Source organism: Halichoerus grypus, chromosome 7 (genome assembly GCF_964656455.1).
Source record: "Halichoerus grypus chromosome 7, mHalGry1.hap1.1, whole genome shotgun sequence".
NCBI lineage: Eukaryota > Metazoa > Chordata > Mammalia > Carnivora > Phocidae > Halichoerus > Halichoerus grypus.
The window spans coordinates 120,498,184-120,516,888 of record NC_135718.1 but is presented as its reverse complement, the minus strand read 5'-3'; the positions used below and the strand labels follow the sequence as shown (position 1 = coordinate 120,516,888).

Sequence of the window (18,705 nt, the reverse complement as noted above, 5' to 3'; positions counted from 1 at the left end):
ACCTGAGACTCTCAATCATAGGAAACAAACTGAAGGTTACTGGGGGTGGGTGTGGGGGGATGGGGTAATTGGGTGATGGGCATTAAGGAGGGCATGTGATGTAATGAACACTGGGTATTATATAAGACTGATGAATCACTGACCTCTACCTCTAAAACTAATAATACACTATGTGTTAATTAATTGAATTTAAATTTTAAAAAGTATAATGCAAAACATGTAGGAATAAAGTATTATAGAGATAAACAAAAAAAAAGGACTTAACACTTTCTGGTTTCAAGATTTAGTGTAAAGCTACAGTGATCAAGAAAGTGTGGTATTGGCACAAGTCTTAACGTATAGGTCAGTGAAAGAAGAGAGAGTCCCTATGTAGAGCAGACCCACACACATGACTATTTTTTTTTTGTAAAGATTTTATTTATTTATTTGACAGAGAAAGACACAGCAAGAGAGGGAACACAAGCAGAAGGAAGGCGAGAGGGAGAAGCAGGCCTCCCGCTGAGCAAGGAGCCCTATGTGGGACTCGATCCCAGGACCCTGGGATCAGACCTGAGCCAAAGGCAGATGCTTAACCAACTGAGAAACCCAGGTGCCCCCATGACAATTATTTTCAACAAGGTGTCCAGTGAATTTAGTGAGGATAAAAAGCTTTCAATCAGTGGTGCTGGAACAACAGGAAATCCATATGAAAAAATAAGTGACAAGTGTTGCTTCACAACATACACAAAAATTAATCCCAAATGGATCATAAACCTAAATGTAAAAGCTAAAACTATATAATTACTAGAAGACCAAGAAAATCTTTGTGACTTTGGGTTAGGCAAAGATTTTCTCAATAGGAATCAAAAGGCATGAATCATAAAATAAAACTGGAATGATTATGACTACATTAAAGTAAAAAACACTTGCTCTTCAAAAGACACTATTAAGAAAATGAAAAGGTAAGCCATAGACAGGGAAAATGTACATTTTATAAAGGGCTGTATCTGGATTACACAGAACTCTCATGAGTCAATTATAAGAAATTTACAACCTAAAAATGTGCACATTTGTGGACAGATGCATCACTGGAGATTTATGAATGGCAAATAAATGCATGAAGATATGCTCACATCTCTAGTCATTTGGGGAATGCAAACTAAAGCCACCATGATATAGCTCTACACAGCCAGGGATGTGGTTAAAATTTAAAAGACTAGCAATAACAAATATTGGTGAGAATGTAGAATAAATGGAACTCTCATACTTTGCAAATTGTACAGCCTCCTGGAAAACAGGTTCAAAGGATAAGTTGTATCCGTACAGTAGAATACAACTTGACAAAAGGTTACGCGACAATCAGGGAAACATTTACAGGAAGTACAAAATGCCAGACACAAGAGTATGTACTCTATGACCCTATTTGTATGAGATTCTATAAAAGGCATAACTAGTGAAAGAAAGCAGGTCGGTAGTTGGCCTGTGGCTGGACTTATGGGAGATGAAGGAACAGGAGAGAACTGAGAGGGATGGAAACTTTCTCTGTCTCTTTTGTGTGGTGGTTACAAGGCTGTATACATTTGTTGAAACATTGAAATGGATAGATTTTATTGTCTATAAATTATATCACAATAAAATAGATTTTAAAAGTCGACGTCACTCTGAAAGAGCCCAGCTCTTCCGCCAGTGCTGCTGGGCCTCTAGTATCTCCATGTACGCCCCGGGCAGTCTGTCTGTGCACGGGTATAGCCAGCCTTTGGCCGGGGACTCGGGGGGTCCTCCACACAGACTTTTGAGGCCCCATTTTCTCTGTAGAGCTCCCTCCCTCCTGTTCAGCTGCTGTAGCTGCCTCAAACCCTTACCTCTGCCTCCTCAGCTCAGGTGACTGTTTGGCCCTATGCAGACCTTAATTCTCTCTGCTATCGTTAGGATACTGTTCCCAAGCAGAGAGTTGGTCAGTTGAGGGGATCACCTTGTGAGTGTTCCTTTTCACACTGCATGCTGTCCTCCATCTGAAAACAGTTGTGTCATGTATTCCGTCCAGTTTGGTAGTTGTTTACAGCAGGAAGACTGACCAAACACCAGTTACTCCCTTGTGCATGAAAACAGAAATTGCTTGATATTATTTTTAATCATTCATTAATATTAAATATTGTCTGTAGATAAAATTGAATAGCATTGAACACAAAGCTAAAATGAGAAACAAAAATATTGAATGAAATTCACATAATTTTGGGACATGCTTTCAAAATTCATCTAGGAGTCTAATTTATCAAGAATCTTGCCTTTTTCAATTTGGAAAAGAATCAGACTTAAAATATATAAAGTTAAATTTTAGAAGTCATGGTATTTGCTGCATATTTGTGTTTTAAGTTGTACTGGGGATTTAATGTTTTCAGGCCCCAGAGCCATTCTAGGTGACACCAGTCTGCCAGTCTCTCTCAAGTCCTTACATCCAGCCAGACCTTTGGCAACCCAGTCATTGAGATCAACTCTTACTCTAAGCAAAGTTGAAAACCAAATGGGCTACTAAGAATTCTGTCCACCGAGATTTTCCTTCCATATTGTTTTTCAGGGCCTCCTCTGAAAGGATTATAATATTAGAACATTCCACTTCTGATGGTTTTGGCATATCACTAGACATAATGTTTTAACCCTCAGTTAGCCCTCACTAGTCATACTGTACTCACGAGGCAATGCATGCGGGTTAAGCAAAAAAGAGCAGGCGTACCTATAATACCTGCCTGTGCCTTCAGAGCTTACTCGGTCCTCATCCAGTATCTGCTAGTTTCCCTTGATGATGGAGTGCAGCTTGACATCCCCAACTTTATAGCTAGATGAGCACATGCTATCTACTTCCTCCTGGACAGTTTGGATCATGTAGCTACCTGGCATCTCTTGATCCTCCAGTTAGTTTCTGTTTCATATTAATAGTAGGCCAGGAGTTGTTTCTCAAAAACAAACAAACCACTTCTCATTTCACTTGAACTGACTATGATCTTTAACAAAACCTAAAAGTCAAGAAATGAGACACCGTGAATTGATTTTTCACTCAGAAAATAGATGTACTGAGCAAGATTGTACTGGTAGAAAGTCAGTAGTTCTATGTGAAATATAGTTTGATTCAGAAATTATTTCAAACCACCAGGAAAATAAGGTGAGAAAGATTAAGAGTTTTAAATCATGGTACAAAAATAATCTGAACTCTGTCTTGTAATAAAATGTGTTTGGAGGTGCAAAAAATCATAATTTAAAAAATCTGTTCAGGTCCTCTGCCCATTTTTAATTGGATTGGTTGTTTTTTTCATGCTGAGTTTTGTAAGTTCTTTGTATATTTTGGATATTAACCCCTTATCGGATATGTCATTTGCAAATATCTTCTCCCGTTCAATGTAGGTTGTCTTTTTGTTTTGTTGATGGTTTCCTTCGCTGCACACAAGGTTTTTATTTTTGTGTAATCCCAGTAGTTTAATTGTGCTTTTGTTTCCTTTGCCTAAGGAGACATATCTAGAAAAATGTTTCTATGACCGATCTCAAAGAAATTGCTGCCTATGTTTTCTTCTAGGAGTTTATGGTTTCAAGTCTCACATTTAGGTTTTTTGTTTTGTTTGTTTGTTTGTTTTTACCCATTTTGAGTTTATTTGTGTATGGTACAAGGAAGTGGTCCAGTTTTATTCTTTTGCATGTAGCTGTCCAGTTTTCCCAACACGATTTGTTGAAGAGAATGTCTTTTCCCTGTTGTATATTCTTGTTTCCTTTGTTGTAGATTAATCAACTGTGTAAGTGTAGGCTTATTTCTGGGCTCTCTATTCTGTTCCATTGATCTATATGTCTGTTTTTATGCCAGTACCATACTATAGCTTTGTAGTATATCTTGAAATCTGGGATTATGATACCTTTAACTTTGTTCTTCTTTCTTGAGATCGCTTTGGCTATTCAGGGTCTTTTATGGTTTCATACAAATTTTAGTTTTATTCTAGTTCTATGAAAAAATGTTGGTATTTTGATAGGGATTGCATTAAATATATAGATTGCTATGGGTAGCATATACCAAATACCAATAATATATGAATACTGTGTTTAATATATACAGAATACTATAGCACTTCAAAGAGGTAAATATCTAATGGGGAATATAGAGAAAATATAAGTTGTTGATAAAGATGTCCTCCTCCCTACGCAAATTAAAACAAGATACTAACTTTTACCCATCAGATTGGCAATAAGATTTAAAATCTTAGAAGCAAAAGTGTCGGGGCGCCTGGGTAGCTCAGTCAGTTAAGTGTCTGCCTTCGGTTCAGGTCATGATCTCAAAGTCGTGGGATCAAGCCCTGCATTGGGCTCCCTACTCAGTGGGGAATCTGCTGATCCCTCTCCCTCTGCCCACTTGGCCTCTCTTTCTCTCTCTCGGCCTCACTCTCTCTCTCAAATAAAATAAATAAAATATTTTAAATTAAAAGAAGCAAGAATGTCAGCAAAGATATGGCAAAAAAAAAAAAATATTGAGTCCTCCAATGAATTCTACCATCAGAGCTTCTTAATACTTTTAAGCATCATCACCTACTACAGACATTTGAAGACCATTTGGTTTGCTGAGTCTTTAAAGGTCAAGTGTAAAGCTCATTCCACCGTACCCTGGATCATCTAGAGAGACTTCTGTTGTTCTGGGTGCTACTCAAAGCTAAAAGCTTTTTATTTTACCTTGTAGATGGATCAAAGCTGTATACTCAGCTATGGAATGTGCTGCTTTCAGAGTGTAAAAAGGCCAACGAAACTTTTTGTCTCCTTAGTGGGACGCAGACAAGGGGTAGGAAATTCTCTTTGACGTTGGAAGGAATATTCCATCATACTCCTGTATTCTCAGGAATTTTACTGAGGAGGCAAGCCCTTGTAATTTCATAAGATTGAGTTCTCAATTCTGTCACACATGTATATTTTACCAAGGCACTTCAATCCCTCAAGTCTCCTACTCTCCAGCTCCTAATAGTTTGCTGTCATTCAGAGGAGGATCAAGGGCATGTAGAATGGGATATTGAGGCAGCCAAGGTCTCTGCAGAGCAGATTGTGGTATAGAACAAGAATATTTTATTATGTTTCCCTGGGAAGTAGAAGTATTGCTGTCTTTGCCAGGTGAAAACAACATGTTACTTTTGTTCTCTCTGGATTGTTACAAAGGAAAAAGCATTTTCTATGTAAAAGCTACATATCAAATACCAAGGCTGTTTTAATTTGCTTAATAAGGAGACTCCATCTGGAGTGGCAACTCCAGTTAAAGTCATCGTCTAATTAGAAGTTTATGATAATCTGCCATCATTTTTCAAGCTTATTAATTTTCACAGTGACCAAACTAGTGAAGACATTCACCAAACTTGCAATTCTCAAGTCTCTGATGGTAGACTCATCTCTCCTTTTCTCTTGGGATGACTTGTTCCTAGAGAAAGGAAAGTCCAGTGGTTTCTGGCAATCCCTTTCTACACCATATAGCCATTGCTTAGAAAGCCAAAGTGTGGACTCTGCCAATTGCTAATAATAATTCTAATTATAAACCCCTAAACTGAGAAATAACAGCAAAATGATTTCTTAGATTTATTCTTAGGTATTTGGTGTTATCTGGTGCCATTTTATGTGGGATTGTTTTTAAACTTCATTTTTTAATTTTTCATTTGTGTGTGTAGAAATTCAGTTGATCTTTTTTACATTGATAACCATATTCAGTGACCTTGCTAAATTTGCTTACTAGCTGTAATAGATTATCTCTAAAGTATTTGGGGATTTCTATATCTCAGTCGTCATCTGAGAGTAAAAACAGTTTTACTTCTTTTTTTCCAATCCTTTTACATCTTTTTCTCACCTTATTGCAATGGCTAGAACTTCCAGTACATTGTTGAAAAGAAGTGGTGATAAATAGGCATCCTTGTCTTATTCCTGATACCAGACGTAACGTTTTCAACATTTCACCATTAAATACGATGTTTGCTGTAGGACTTTAAAGATACTCTTTATGGGATAAAGGAATTTGCCTTCTATCCCTCATTTGCGCAGAGTAGAGATTTTATCATGAATGGATAATGAATTTTATCAGATGCTTTTTTTTTCAAATGCTTTTTTAAAATTGATTACAATTATCACGTGACTTTTTACCTTTATTCTTTTAATGCAGTAAAAGTAAATCCACCTTGCATTTGTACAATAACTTTATATTCCTGGTATAAACCCAACTTGGTTATGATGTAGTTCCCTGTTTATAGGACCCTGGGTTTCATTTGCTAGTATTTTGTGTAGAATTTTTGTATCTGTGTTCACAAGAGGAATTGGCTTACTCTTTTCTTGTAAGATATTTTATCAGGCTCTGGTAGCAAGTTTATACTGGCTTCATAAGATAATTTCACAAGTGTTCCCTCTTTTTAATATTATCTAAAATATTTTGTATAAAATTGGTGATTTTTCTTCCTTAAATGGTAAATTTGCCTGGACTTTTCTTTGTTAGGAAGGTTTTAAAGTATGAGTTCAGTTTCTGTAATAGGTGTAAGATTATATAATTTTCCTGTTTCTTGGATCTGTTTAGGTTTTTTTTCTTTAGGAATTTGTATCCTATGATTTTCAAATTTTCAAGAGATACGACAGTGTCTTTTTATGGAGAATGTTTTAAACATTCACAAAATTAACAAAAGTTGGAAAAATAGTACCAAAAAATAGTACAAAAAATAGTACAAAATCCTTTTTACCCCTGGAGCTATTTCAGAGTAAGTCGCCTGCTGACCTGATGCTTCATCACCCCCAAATACTTTAGTGTATATTTTCTACAAACAAGAATATTCTCTCGCATAACCACAATACAACCATCAAAATAAAGACATTAACATTGGTTTATATTGCCATCTTGTCTTCAGAATCCATTCATGGTCAACAGTTGTCCAGATAGTGTCCATTAGAGCAAAAGGATCTAGTTCAAAATTATGTGATGTCATGTCTCTTTAGTCTCCTTTGGGCTAGACCAGTTTTTCAGTCATTCCTTTTTGAAGATTACGGAGCAGTTATTTTTTAGAATATCTGCATTTGTCTGAGATTTCTCATGATTAGATTCAGGTTATGCACCTTTAACTGGAAGACCAAGGAAGTGGTGCTTATTCCTCTCATTGCATCCTATCAGGTGATGCACACTTTGATTTGTCATGTTATTCCTATTTTTCACTTTGATCTCTTCATTAAGGAAGTATGTACTCTTGATAATTAAGTACTTTGTAACTATGTACATAAATCTGTTCCTCAAAATTCTTTCAATTTATTCATATATTTATATCTAGATGGATTAAAATTTTCCTCTTCAATGTGTTATAATCAGTTACTTCAACTATGTTTTTTTTTTTTTGAAGCTCAAATTGTGGGATTTGCTCAGTGCAAATCACTTCAAGCTGGCGTCTTTGTCTTTTTGACATGTCCCCCTTATTCTCTGAATATATTCTTATTCTCAATTTCTTTTCCTAGCCCTGAAATTTGCTGTTTCCTCATGGAGTCCTGGTTCCTTTTAGCGAAGAATAGATTTAGAAGCCAAGATCTGGGTACTAGATGTGTACACTGCTCTTGAGGTGGTGTTCTTTTCTTCTTCTTCTTTTTTTTTTTAATGGTCGCACACTAGGGTTTATTAAACTGTGCCTTAGTATAGGCACTGGGGCTTGCCCATGGAGTTCTCAATGTATAAAGCCCAGATGTTCTGCCAGTTCTCCTTGGGCAGTGACACCAGGAAATTGACAGCTAAGTGGATGTTATACACAAGCTCATCATCTGTCATCTTCACATGGCCAGTGGCTGCTGCCAGATGCAGCACCTTCTTCCTCTGGAATTTGATGGTGGACTTCACTTCATCCACTTTGGCCACCATGTTCTCATTGTGTGTCATCAAGGAAGGGAACTTGCCAGTCTTACTCAGGCCTGGGCCTAGGATTTGTGGGATCTGCTTGATCAGAGATTCTGAAGCCAAAAAGCATCATACTTCTTGGCCAGCTACTGGCCAAGCTTCTTGAACACAAGGTTTGAAATCACAACCTTGAGATCAAGACCTGAGCTGAGATAAAGAGTCGGACACTTAACCAGTTGAGCCACCCAGGAGCCCCTATTGAGGTGTTGTTCTTAAACCCTCTCAGTGGACAGAGCTAGGATACTTCGAAATGGTGTGTATGTGTATGTGTGTATGCATATTATATGCATATTTATGCTGTATTTACCTAATATTTAAAAATTAAGTTCACTGATATTCTCAATTCTAATCCAAGACCAGAGTTCTAGATTTTCCCCTTTCCATATTGTAACTTCCTTTTCCAACATGGAGAGATAGACCTGGCTTCCATTAAACTTAACATATTTATTATTCAATTAATCACACCCTCTGTCTGCATGCATGCCCCCTCACCCTATTTGGGCTCTGCTATCCCCTGCAGCCTTTTCTACTTGTGGATGTCCTCATGACCCTCAGTACGTGGGTTCTGACACTCCAGACTAGCATACCATCCACACCGGATGTCCTCACCACCTTACCAAAGCTCTCACTTCCTGCTTGGGGTTGGACACTGTGTTCCAGGACTTCCCCTTTTCCCCACACAGTTGCCTTCCTCACCCCACCTGGGCTCTAACACCACACGCCAGGTTACCCCCACACGTGGATACCTTCCCCATCCTGCTTCGGGTCTGGTTTTCCTGTGTCAGGCCAGCTGTGCTGATGCACTTCCACAGGTGTGCCTCTGTGTGGGTTCCCTCTTCTGCATTCCTGGGCTTCAGCAACCCACGCCAGTCCCCCCTCCATGGCCCTGATCCTCCTCGGGCTTTGACTCCCCTTTCCCTCATTGGAGATACACTGCTTACCCCGTTTGGGCTTTGTTGCCCCATGTGAGGCTGCCCCACTGTGGGGAGCCTTCTCATCCTGGTGAGGCTCTGGCTCTCCATGCTGGGCGTTTCTCACCCAGCTTGGGCTCCGGCATGCTGTTTAGGGGATGCCCCATGGATGGGTGCCCTCTTTACCCTACGTGAGCTCTGACACCTCATGCTGGGCTGTCCCTGTATGGACATGGATGCCCTTCTCGTCTCTCTTGGGCTCCGAAATAGTATGCTGAGCTTCTGCCATGGGTAGACATCCTCATCTCACCCAGGCTCTGACAGATGCTACTACCAGTGCAGACTGCTGCCTCCTTCAGCCCCACTGATTAGCTTTAGGACTGGAATTTCCAGAAAAGGAAAGGACGAAAGAAAAGCTTGCTCTCTTTTTAATGTCTGGAGGGTTTGAAATGATGTCCTCCTTCTTATTCCCGATATTAATAATTTATACCATCTCTCTTTCGCTTCCTGACTAGTCTCTTCCAGCAATTTATCAATTTTATTAGTGTTCTCAATGAGTTTTATTTTGGTTTACTAATGCTCTCTTTTGTGTGTATGTTTTCTATTTTATTTCTGCTCTTTATTATATCATTCTTTCTCCTTTCTTTGAGTTAACTTGTTTGTTTTTTAAGTTTTTAACTTCTTGAAGTGAGTAATTAGGTCCTTGTTTTCAGCCTTCCTCACTCCCCTTCCTTCCCCAACATAAGCACTTCGGCCCTTAAATTTCCTTCTAAGTATGGCTTTAGCCACATTCCATAAGTATTTTATACAGATTATTTTTTTTAAGATTTTATTTACTTATTTGAGAGTGAGAGCACGAGCAGGGGGAGGGGCAGAGGGAGAGGGAGAAGCAGACTCCCCTCTGAGTGAGGAGCCTGATGGGGAGCTCCATCCCAGGACCCTGAAATCATAACCTGAGCCAAGGCAGATAGCTTAACTGACTGAGCCACCCAGGTGCTCCCAGATTATTTTTATTATCATTATTTAAGTACATTTTCTAATTTCTATTGTGATTTCTTCTTTGACCCATGAATTATTTAGAAGTATATTTTAATTTCTGGTTATTTTATCTAGATTTCTATAGTTTTTTTAGTTATATTTTTGTTTCTGATTTCTAGTTTAATTTCACTGTAGTCAGAAAATATCTTCTTTATGCTTCCAGTTTTGTGAAATGTGTCGAGCCTTAACTTACTACACGGTATGTGATCAGTTTTGGCAAATTTCTACAGACACTTGAAAACTGAATTCTGCAGATGTAGAATGTTCACCTTTTTTAGAGCTGAAGTTCTGAAACTTAGAAAACTACTCTCAAATATGTTAAAAACTCCAGGTCATATTCCAGATATGCATGCATCCTGGTTTTTTGTAAGGTAAAAACATACTTAGTCTTCTTTTGTGGGTGCTCTGCAATATGCAGATGGTAAGCTAACATGCTTAAAATATTTCCATGCATGAATCCTTTTATGGATCTATCATTTCCACAAAATAGGGTATGGAATTAGGTTGTAAAATGAGGGAAAAAGTAATAGTAGCTTATCATCATTTTGGTGTTTGATAGTTCTACTAGAAATTTCCCCTTAAGGTTGGATGTTTACAGTGTAATTTAACAACTATAGTATAAATTGTTATTTTATAAAACACTTGTATTAAAAATTTTCCAATATTCATTAAATTTTAGCCAACTCTTAGTTATTATACTGTGAATATGATATGAAGTAGTTGCCAGTTAGAGAAAGAAGATATTGTTGCAAAAGATTGAAAAAGGAAAAATCTTCGTAACTGCGTTTTTTTAAATGAAATTCCTGTTCTGGATACATTTGGGTGTTCTTCACTTTGTAAAGTAAAATGCAAAAGTAAAGTGAAAAGTGAAACGTATGGTATTATTATTTTTAAAACTTTAAGGATTTATATAATACCTTATAATTATATAAATGTATAATAAATATATAAATAATATAATTTACATGTTACAAATTTATATATTATATATTTATGTAATTATGAAGTGTCATAAATATATAATAAATATAAGGTATCCTAATATATATTTATTTATTCTTATTAATATGTTTTATATATCATAAATTATATGTATGTAATTTATATGTCCTGATATGTATATTCCAAAATTCACAGCTCTAAAATTTTTTCTCTCAAATCCAGAAACACTAGTGAGGTCTACTCATGGAACCTACTTAGTATCTTTAAATATCACTAAATGTCTTTTGGGTAACTTATGCCTTGGTCTCTGGAGTGTGGTTACACTGAATCTCAACAAGACCCAGATGACAGGAGCTCAGCTGTGTAAATATATCCTAGTTGGCTGGCATCTAGACAGGGACCTGATGTAAAAAAAGCAAACTAAAGGAGGTAAGGTATAAGATTATTACCAGACAAAAGTTAGATTGTGTTGGTTACATGAGAAGGGTTAATAGAGTGAAACTGCTATTAAAGAAGAAAGAGCCACAGAGAGAGAAGGTATTTTAATAAAGATGAAAACTGGAATCAGAGTGAAGGATTTAGAAGGCAAGGACTTGATTGTGTTGGTTTTTCTAGCCAATGTCCTTTATCTTCCTTCTTCCTGAACCCTGTATTCTTTAGGCATATATTCTTTTGGTTTGTTTCTTTGCTTTGGTTTCATGTGTATATGTATTTTTATACTCCCAATTAGTGTATAAGCTTTTGAAAGGGAAGTGTTTAGTCATTCTTTACTTTTCTTTTTCCAGTTTTACTGAGATATAATCAATATATGACATATTAGTTCAAGGTATTTGCACAACATACGATGTGATATATATACATGTTGCAAAATGACTACCCCAGTAAGTTTAGTTAACATCGGTCACCTCACATAGTTAGACATTTTTTTCTTCTAATAAGAACTTTGAAGATCTTGGGGTGCCTGGGTGGCTCAGTCGGTTAAGTGTCTGCTTTCAGCTCAGGTCATGATCCCATGGTCCTGGGATCGAGTCCTGTCGGGGCTCCCTGCTCTGCGGGGAGCTTGCTTCTCCTTCTCCCTCTGCCTCTGCTCCTCCTGATTGTATGCTCTCTCTCTCTTATCTCTTTCTGTCAAATAAATAAATAAATAAATAAATAAATAAATCTTTAAAAAAAAAAGAACTTTAGGGGCGCCTGAGTGGCTCAGTCGTTAAGCGTCTGCCTTCGGCTCAGGTCATGATCCCAGGGTCCTGGGATCGAGCCCCGCATCGGGCTCCCTGCTCAGCGGGAAGCCTGCTTCTCCCTCTCCCACTCCCCCTGCTTGTGTTCCTGCTCTCGCTGTCTCTCTGTCAAATAAATAAAATCTTAAAAAAAAAAACAAAAAACTTTGAAGATCTTCTCCTTAGCATCTTTCAAGTCTACAATACATTATTGCTGTCACCGTGCTGTACATTACTTTCCAGGACTTATTTATCTTATAACTGGAAAGCCCCTTCACACATTTCATTCACTACCCCCCCATCCCCACCTCTAGCAATGACCGATCTGTTCTCTGTACCTGTGAGTTCAGATTTTGTAGATTCCACATATAAGTAACATCATACAGTATTTTTCTCTCCTGACTTATTTCACTTGCCCTCAGGGTTCATGTGTGTTGTCACAAATTCAGGATTTTCTTCTTTTTTGTGGCTGAATAACAGTCCAGTGTGTCTTTCTTTATCCATTCATCCATTGATGGACACTTAGGTTGTTTGCATGTTCTGACTATTATAAATAATACTGCAGTGAACATGGGGTGCAGGTATCTTTTTGAGATAGTGATTTCATTTTCTTCAGATAAATACCCAGAAGTAGAATTGCTCGATCATATGGTAGTTCTATTTTTAATTTTTTGAGGAATCTCCATACTGTTTTAAAACTGGTTTTACCAGTTTACATTCCCACCAACAGTGTGCAAGGGTTCCATTTTCTCCCCATCCTAGCCAGCATTTGTTATCCATTGTCTTTTTGATATTGGGCATTCTAACAGGTGTGAAATATCTCATTATGCTTTTGATTTGCATTTCCCTGATGATTAGTGATGTTGACCACCTTTTCATATACCTATTGGCCATTTGGATGTCTTGTTTGAAAAAAATGTGTTTAGTTCCTCAGCCCATTTTTTAATCAGATTGTTATTTTGCTGTTAAGTTGGAGGAGTTATTTATATATTTTGAGTATTAACCCTTTATTGGATATATTATTTGTAAATATTTTCTCCCATTCCATAGGTTGCCTATAATTTTTTTGATGGCTTTCTATGCAGAAGTTTTTTATTTTGATATAGTCCCACTTGTTTATTTTTGCTTTTGTTGCCTTTGCTTCAGTGTGAAGGAGCTTATTCCCTATGTTTTCACTTAAGATTTATAGTTTCAAGCTTTATATTCAAGTCTTTATTCCATTTTGAGTTGGTTTTTTGTTTATAAGATAGTGATTCAGTTTCATTAGTTTGCATGTGATTGTCCAATTTTCTCATCACCATCTATTAAAGAGATTTTCCTCTCCCCATTGTATATCCTTGGCTCTTTTGTAATAAATTAATTGGCAATATATGTGTTTATTTCTGGGCTATCTGTTCTGTTGATCTGTGTATCTGTTTTTATGCCATTGCCATACTCTTTTGACTACTGTAGGTTTTTAATATAGTTTGAAATCAGGAAGCATGATATCTCCAGCTTTGTTTTTCTTTTTCAAGATTGCTTTGGCTTTTGGAGTCTTCTGTGGTTCCATACAAAGTTTAGAACTGTTTTTTTCTATTTCTGTGAATAAATGGCAGTGGAATTTTTATGGAGTTCACTTTGAATCTGTAGAGTGCTTTGAGTAGTATGGACATTTTAACAATACTATTTCTGCCAATCCATTTGCATAAAATATCTTTGCATTTGTTTTGTGTCTTTTACAATTTCTTTCATCAATATCTTACAGTTCTTAGTGTATGGTGCAGGTAGATCTTTCATCTCCTTGACTAAATTTATTCGTAAGTATTCTGTTCTTTTTGATGCAAATTGTAAATGGAATTTTAAAAAATTTCTTTCCTGATAGTTTGTTGTTAGTATATAGAAATGCAACTGATTTTTTATATTGATTTGTGTCCTACAACTTTATTGAATTCATTTATTAATCCTAACAGTTTTTTGGTGGAGTCTTTAGGGTTTTTTATATATAATATGTCATCTGGAAATAGAGACAGTTTTACTTCTTCTTTTCCAATTTGGATGCCTTTTATTTCTTTTCTTGCTTAATTGCTCTGGCTAGGATTTCCACGTGGTAAGAGTCAGCATCCTTGTCTTGTTCTTTATCTTAGAGGAGAAGCTTTCAGCTTTTCACTGTTGAATATACTGTTAGCTGTAGGTTTGTTGTATATGGCCTTTATTATGTTGATTAATGTTCTCTCTACCCAGTTTCTTGAGAGTTTTTGTCATGAATGGATGTTGAATTTTGTCAAATGCTTTTTCTACATCTATTGTGATAATCATATGTTGTTTATCCTTTATTTTGTTAATGTGTTGTATTGCATCACTTGATTGACAGATGTCTAACCACCCTTGAATCCCTGGAATAGATCCCAATTAATCATGTCGTGTGATGCCTTTCATGTATTGTTGAATTTGGTTTGTTGATATTTTGTTAAGAATTTTTGCATTATATTTATTAGAGATATTGGCCTGTAGTTTTCTTGTAGTGTCCTTGTCTGGATTTGGTATCAGGGTAATGCTGACATGGTAAAATGAGTTGGGAAGTGTTCCCTCCTCTTCTGTTTTTTGTAAGAGTTTGAGACGAGTTAGTATTAATTCTTCTTTAAGTTTTGGTAGACTTCACCAGTGAAGCCATCTGGCCCTGGACATCTGTTTGTTGGGAGGTTATTGATTACTGGTTTAATCTCCTTACTAGTTATTGGTCTGTTCACATTTTCTGTTTCTTCATGATTCAATCTTGGTAGCTAGTATGTTTCTAGGAATTTATGTTTCTTCTCGGTTGTCCAATTTGTTGTCATATACTTTTTCATAGTAATCTTGTATGATCTTTTGTATCTGTGGTTTCAGTTGTAATGTCTCTATCTTCATACCTAATTTTATTCATTTAAGTTCGTTCTCTTTTTTTCTTGGTGAGTGGCATCTACTCTCTCCCATGTAAATATGGACATTGAAGCTGACTCCATCCCCAGCTTTACTTTGATGGCTACTGATTAATCTAAGTCAATTGTGGTGATCCCATCCTCCCCCCTTTAAGAGATAGTTTGAGGAATAGATATGTACCCAATTCTCTTCAGTGTGACCTGTGAGATAATATGCTGGGCAATCAGGTCTGAGATCTGGGAAAGATCACCTCTCTTTTAAAAAAAATAAAGGTAAAGGAAAAAATGTATGCTGACTCCTAAAACCACTACATTGAGAAATTTTTAATTGACTTCCTGTTACAGCAAATATTAGGTATTACCATTTAATTTATAATTCAATGGCTGATTAAATATACATTTTTAATGAGGGGGGATATTGGTTAAATAATTTTAGAAGTATCAATAGATAATATATTTGGAAACAGAAAATCCAACTGTCACCGTTTTGTTGTTATGTTTTTTAACCTAGAGGGATTTGTCTTAGGCTTCAGAAAGTTTGGCGATAGCTACTTAGTGATGTTTCAGTTACCCAGATACTCTCTATTTTTCTGCTTCCTTCTCCTTAGCTTTCATTGTCATGCTTGTATACTTCATGGTTATAAGATGGCTGCCGCAGCTCCAGGCAGGAGGAAAGAGAAGGGACAAAAAGTGCCTGCCAGTTGAGTCTGCCTGCTTTTATCAGGAAAACCAAAGGTTTCCTGGAAGCCCCTCTCTGAAATCTGGGATATTTATTTGCTACTAAGTGCAGTGTATCAATTTAATCTATCTTCCCTTCTCAAATTTAGCTTCAAGTATGTTAATTCAGTAACTTTTTTATTTTTTGCTTGTGTTTTATAAACTAAAGTTGGTATGTTAGACTCACTAGGTAAGATGTTTAGTTTTCTTTTTCTAAAATTTGCTTCTGAGCAAATATGTAAATTTGTGCTAAGTTCATGCAAATTAATATTTTTCATTGAACCAGGCATTGTGATAATTTTTAAATGAGCTTTGTATTTCTTATGTAAAGTTTTACTATCTTAGGAAGAACAGAAGACCTATTGAGTGTTTGAACTGAACTCCATTATAAGAATTATAATACAAAATACCTTTTTTCAGGGCCCCTTTTAAGAACGGAGATTCACAGCCCATTAAAAGAAAAAACGAGCAGTGTTTAAATTTAATACCTGATATTGCATTCAGGATTTATCTACAGAGACTTAGCTACTCTTAAATTGTATACTCAGCTCTATTTTTTTACACCCCCCTCCTCCCCCCACCTCTATCCTGTTCACAGACCTGTTTATTCTGAGCTCCTGAGACAGATCATTGAGGTAAAAATTAAAAGGATAATTTAAGACTGCAAGAAAATGTGGTTTCAGATTCATTGCTGGAGGTAGAGATGCCTGCTGTAGACAAGGTGGAGCCTACACTTTAGAAGGGGGAGAGGGACGCAGTGGGGGCAGGGAGCGGCATTGGGGGCAGGGGGCCACGGGGGGGGCAGGGAGAGCCGCAGTGGGGCAGGGAGCAGCCGCCTGATTGTGGAGACTGGCTGAAATGCAGCGTTCGGTTTCTGCTCGTTAATGGGGATTAGGCCTGGGTTCACAGTGCACCTCATTTTAGGATTCTGGATCTCCTGTGGATGTGGAGAAATAGTTTCTGACATGGTTGAGCTGAGTGCTAGTTTAAGTCCATCTCTGTAGCTGAAGAAAATAAATGAGGTTTTTATGTTTGTGGTCCCTCCCGTATTTGTACCTAGTGTGGCTAGAGAGGCCACACATCATAGGGGAGTAGGCAAAATATGTGTATGCTTCCGGATTGTTGTGAAAGAAAGAACTAAATAAATAAGCTAGTTCACTAGTATTTATCGCTCTCCCATCTTTGTGGTCTATAACAGCATCTCTCCACATATGTGACTTTTATTTTTCCTAATCTTACTGTGCAGGAGGAGAGGAGTGGGAAACCAGGCTATTTTACTTCTGCGTCTCTCCGTTAGGGAAGAAGGAAACTCACGAGTGAATCTACTAGTTATGTTGCCACAAATTTCTTGATCCAGTTTTTTTAAAGTTATTTACAGTAATTGTGGACTGTACTGCATGTTGAGGCTAATTGGAAACAGTGACCAGATTCTTAATCATTGTCAGGAAACTGCATTCAGAGAATGAGAAGAACACCCCCACTGGATGAATTGCAGCCACCACCATATCAGGATGACAGTGGTTCTCCCCATCTCTCATGTACGCCCTCAGAAATTGGGGACAGTAAATGTGAATTTTCCCACTGCAGCAACAGTCCAAGATGCTCATATAACAAGTGCCCAAGTGAAGGAAGCATAGGTCGTGAAATAGAAAGTTTTCCTAATAAAGGATATGAAGAAGATGTTCCAAGCGACAGCACCGCAGTCCTGAGCCCGGAAGTAAGTAACACAACACCTAGAGCTTTTTACGTGCATGTTATTGGAGGACGATAACCCTGTGCTTCTCCTCTCGGTAAGAAGGTTTTATCGCTCTCCTGTCCTTTGTGGCTTACGTACCAGTGGTATCCTGGATCTCCTCTTTATCCGGCAGACTTACCAGGACTGTCCGAATCCTTCTCCACCCACCCTCCTCCCTTTTCCCCAAAAGGAAGATGGGTAGCTAAAAATGAGAGCAGTTCACAAGATACTGAAACATATTATCTTCCCTGGGTTTCAACCTCAAGATAGGTCTTTTTATTTTCACATTTTATACAAAACATTCTGGAATTACTTAAATGTTTCTTTCATCTTGAGGTTCCTATTTATGTGCTTTTTATTTTTAAAATTATTTTATTTGGGATATTTTTACTTCGGGGAGGTTGCTCATTCGTGTTTTATAGGTTTTTCAAAAATGATGATTTTGCATTTTCATATCACGGAATATGGAATGGATAAGTGATGTTCAGCTTTACTAATGAAACTTGAATGCATGGCATCATGTGTTTAGAGTCGTTGTTTGTGTTTTAAGTTATTTCCTATTTTGAAGCAAAAATGTGAAAATAACAACAAAAATAGGTGTGTTGAACTTTTGAAGTCTCTCCATGTTCTAGAAAGGATTTGTTTTAATCTTCCTTTTATGATGAAAACAGTAAAGGTAATTTAAAGGTTTCCATTAGGTAGTATGTGCTTTTAGGATTTATTTCTTTCAGATTGCAGGTTTTTACAACTTTTGTCCCAGACAACATTTCATAATACTGTAGTGTGTCAGTGTTCTTACTGGGTGAATTTTCATCTACCACCAAAATTAAATAATGGAAGTAGAGCTATGAACAGAATTCCCTTAATTTTAAGTTTTTCTTATATAATTTCTAAAAACACATTTTATCTGTTACTACTTTTCTACTATTTCTAGTATTCTAATATAGTATCTAACTTAGAAGAAAATTCCACATTGGTGTTTTAAGTTTAATCCATCAGGATTCCACGATCTTCCCCAAGAATCCCTCCCTGTGCCCTGTGCCTGAACATGTTGAGAACACTTGTATAGGCTTACCCGCCCCAGAGCTGGCCGGCAAGCCGGCAGCCAAGCCTGGATCGTGGAATCAACAACAACAGTGGCTGGCCACGATTATGCCAGAGATTTTGCTATAAGCTTTACAGTCAGCACATTCCATGTTAGTAACCTCATCTTCAGGAAGTTATTTCCACTTTACAAACGAAAACATTCAGACTCAGAGAGGGAAGCAGTTTGCCCGCACATACGCGCCTCTCAGGTGGTGGCGCTATCATCCAAACCCAGGTGCGACCGCACACAGTGCTCTTACCGACTAGATCC

At 37.3% G+C, this 18,705-nt stretch overlaps 1 protein-coding gene across 3 annotated transcripts in view; it reads left to right on the top strand.

Moving 5' to 3' along the window:
- The window catches only part of SYT14 (synaptotagmin 14), a 194,055-nt gene that overhangs the window by 110,907 nt on the left and 64,443 nt on the right, over positions 1-18,705 (top strand). For all 3 annotated transcript variants that reach the window (XM_078078157.1, XM_078078158.1, XM_078078159.1), the window contains one exon: positions 17,059-17,330. In XM_078078157.1, coding sequence (XP_077934283.1) covers positions 17,059-17,330 — 272 coding nt within the window. The remainder of the gene's footprint in view (positions 1-17,058; positions 17,331-18,705) is intronic.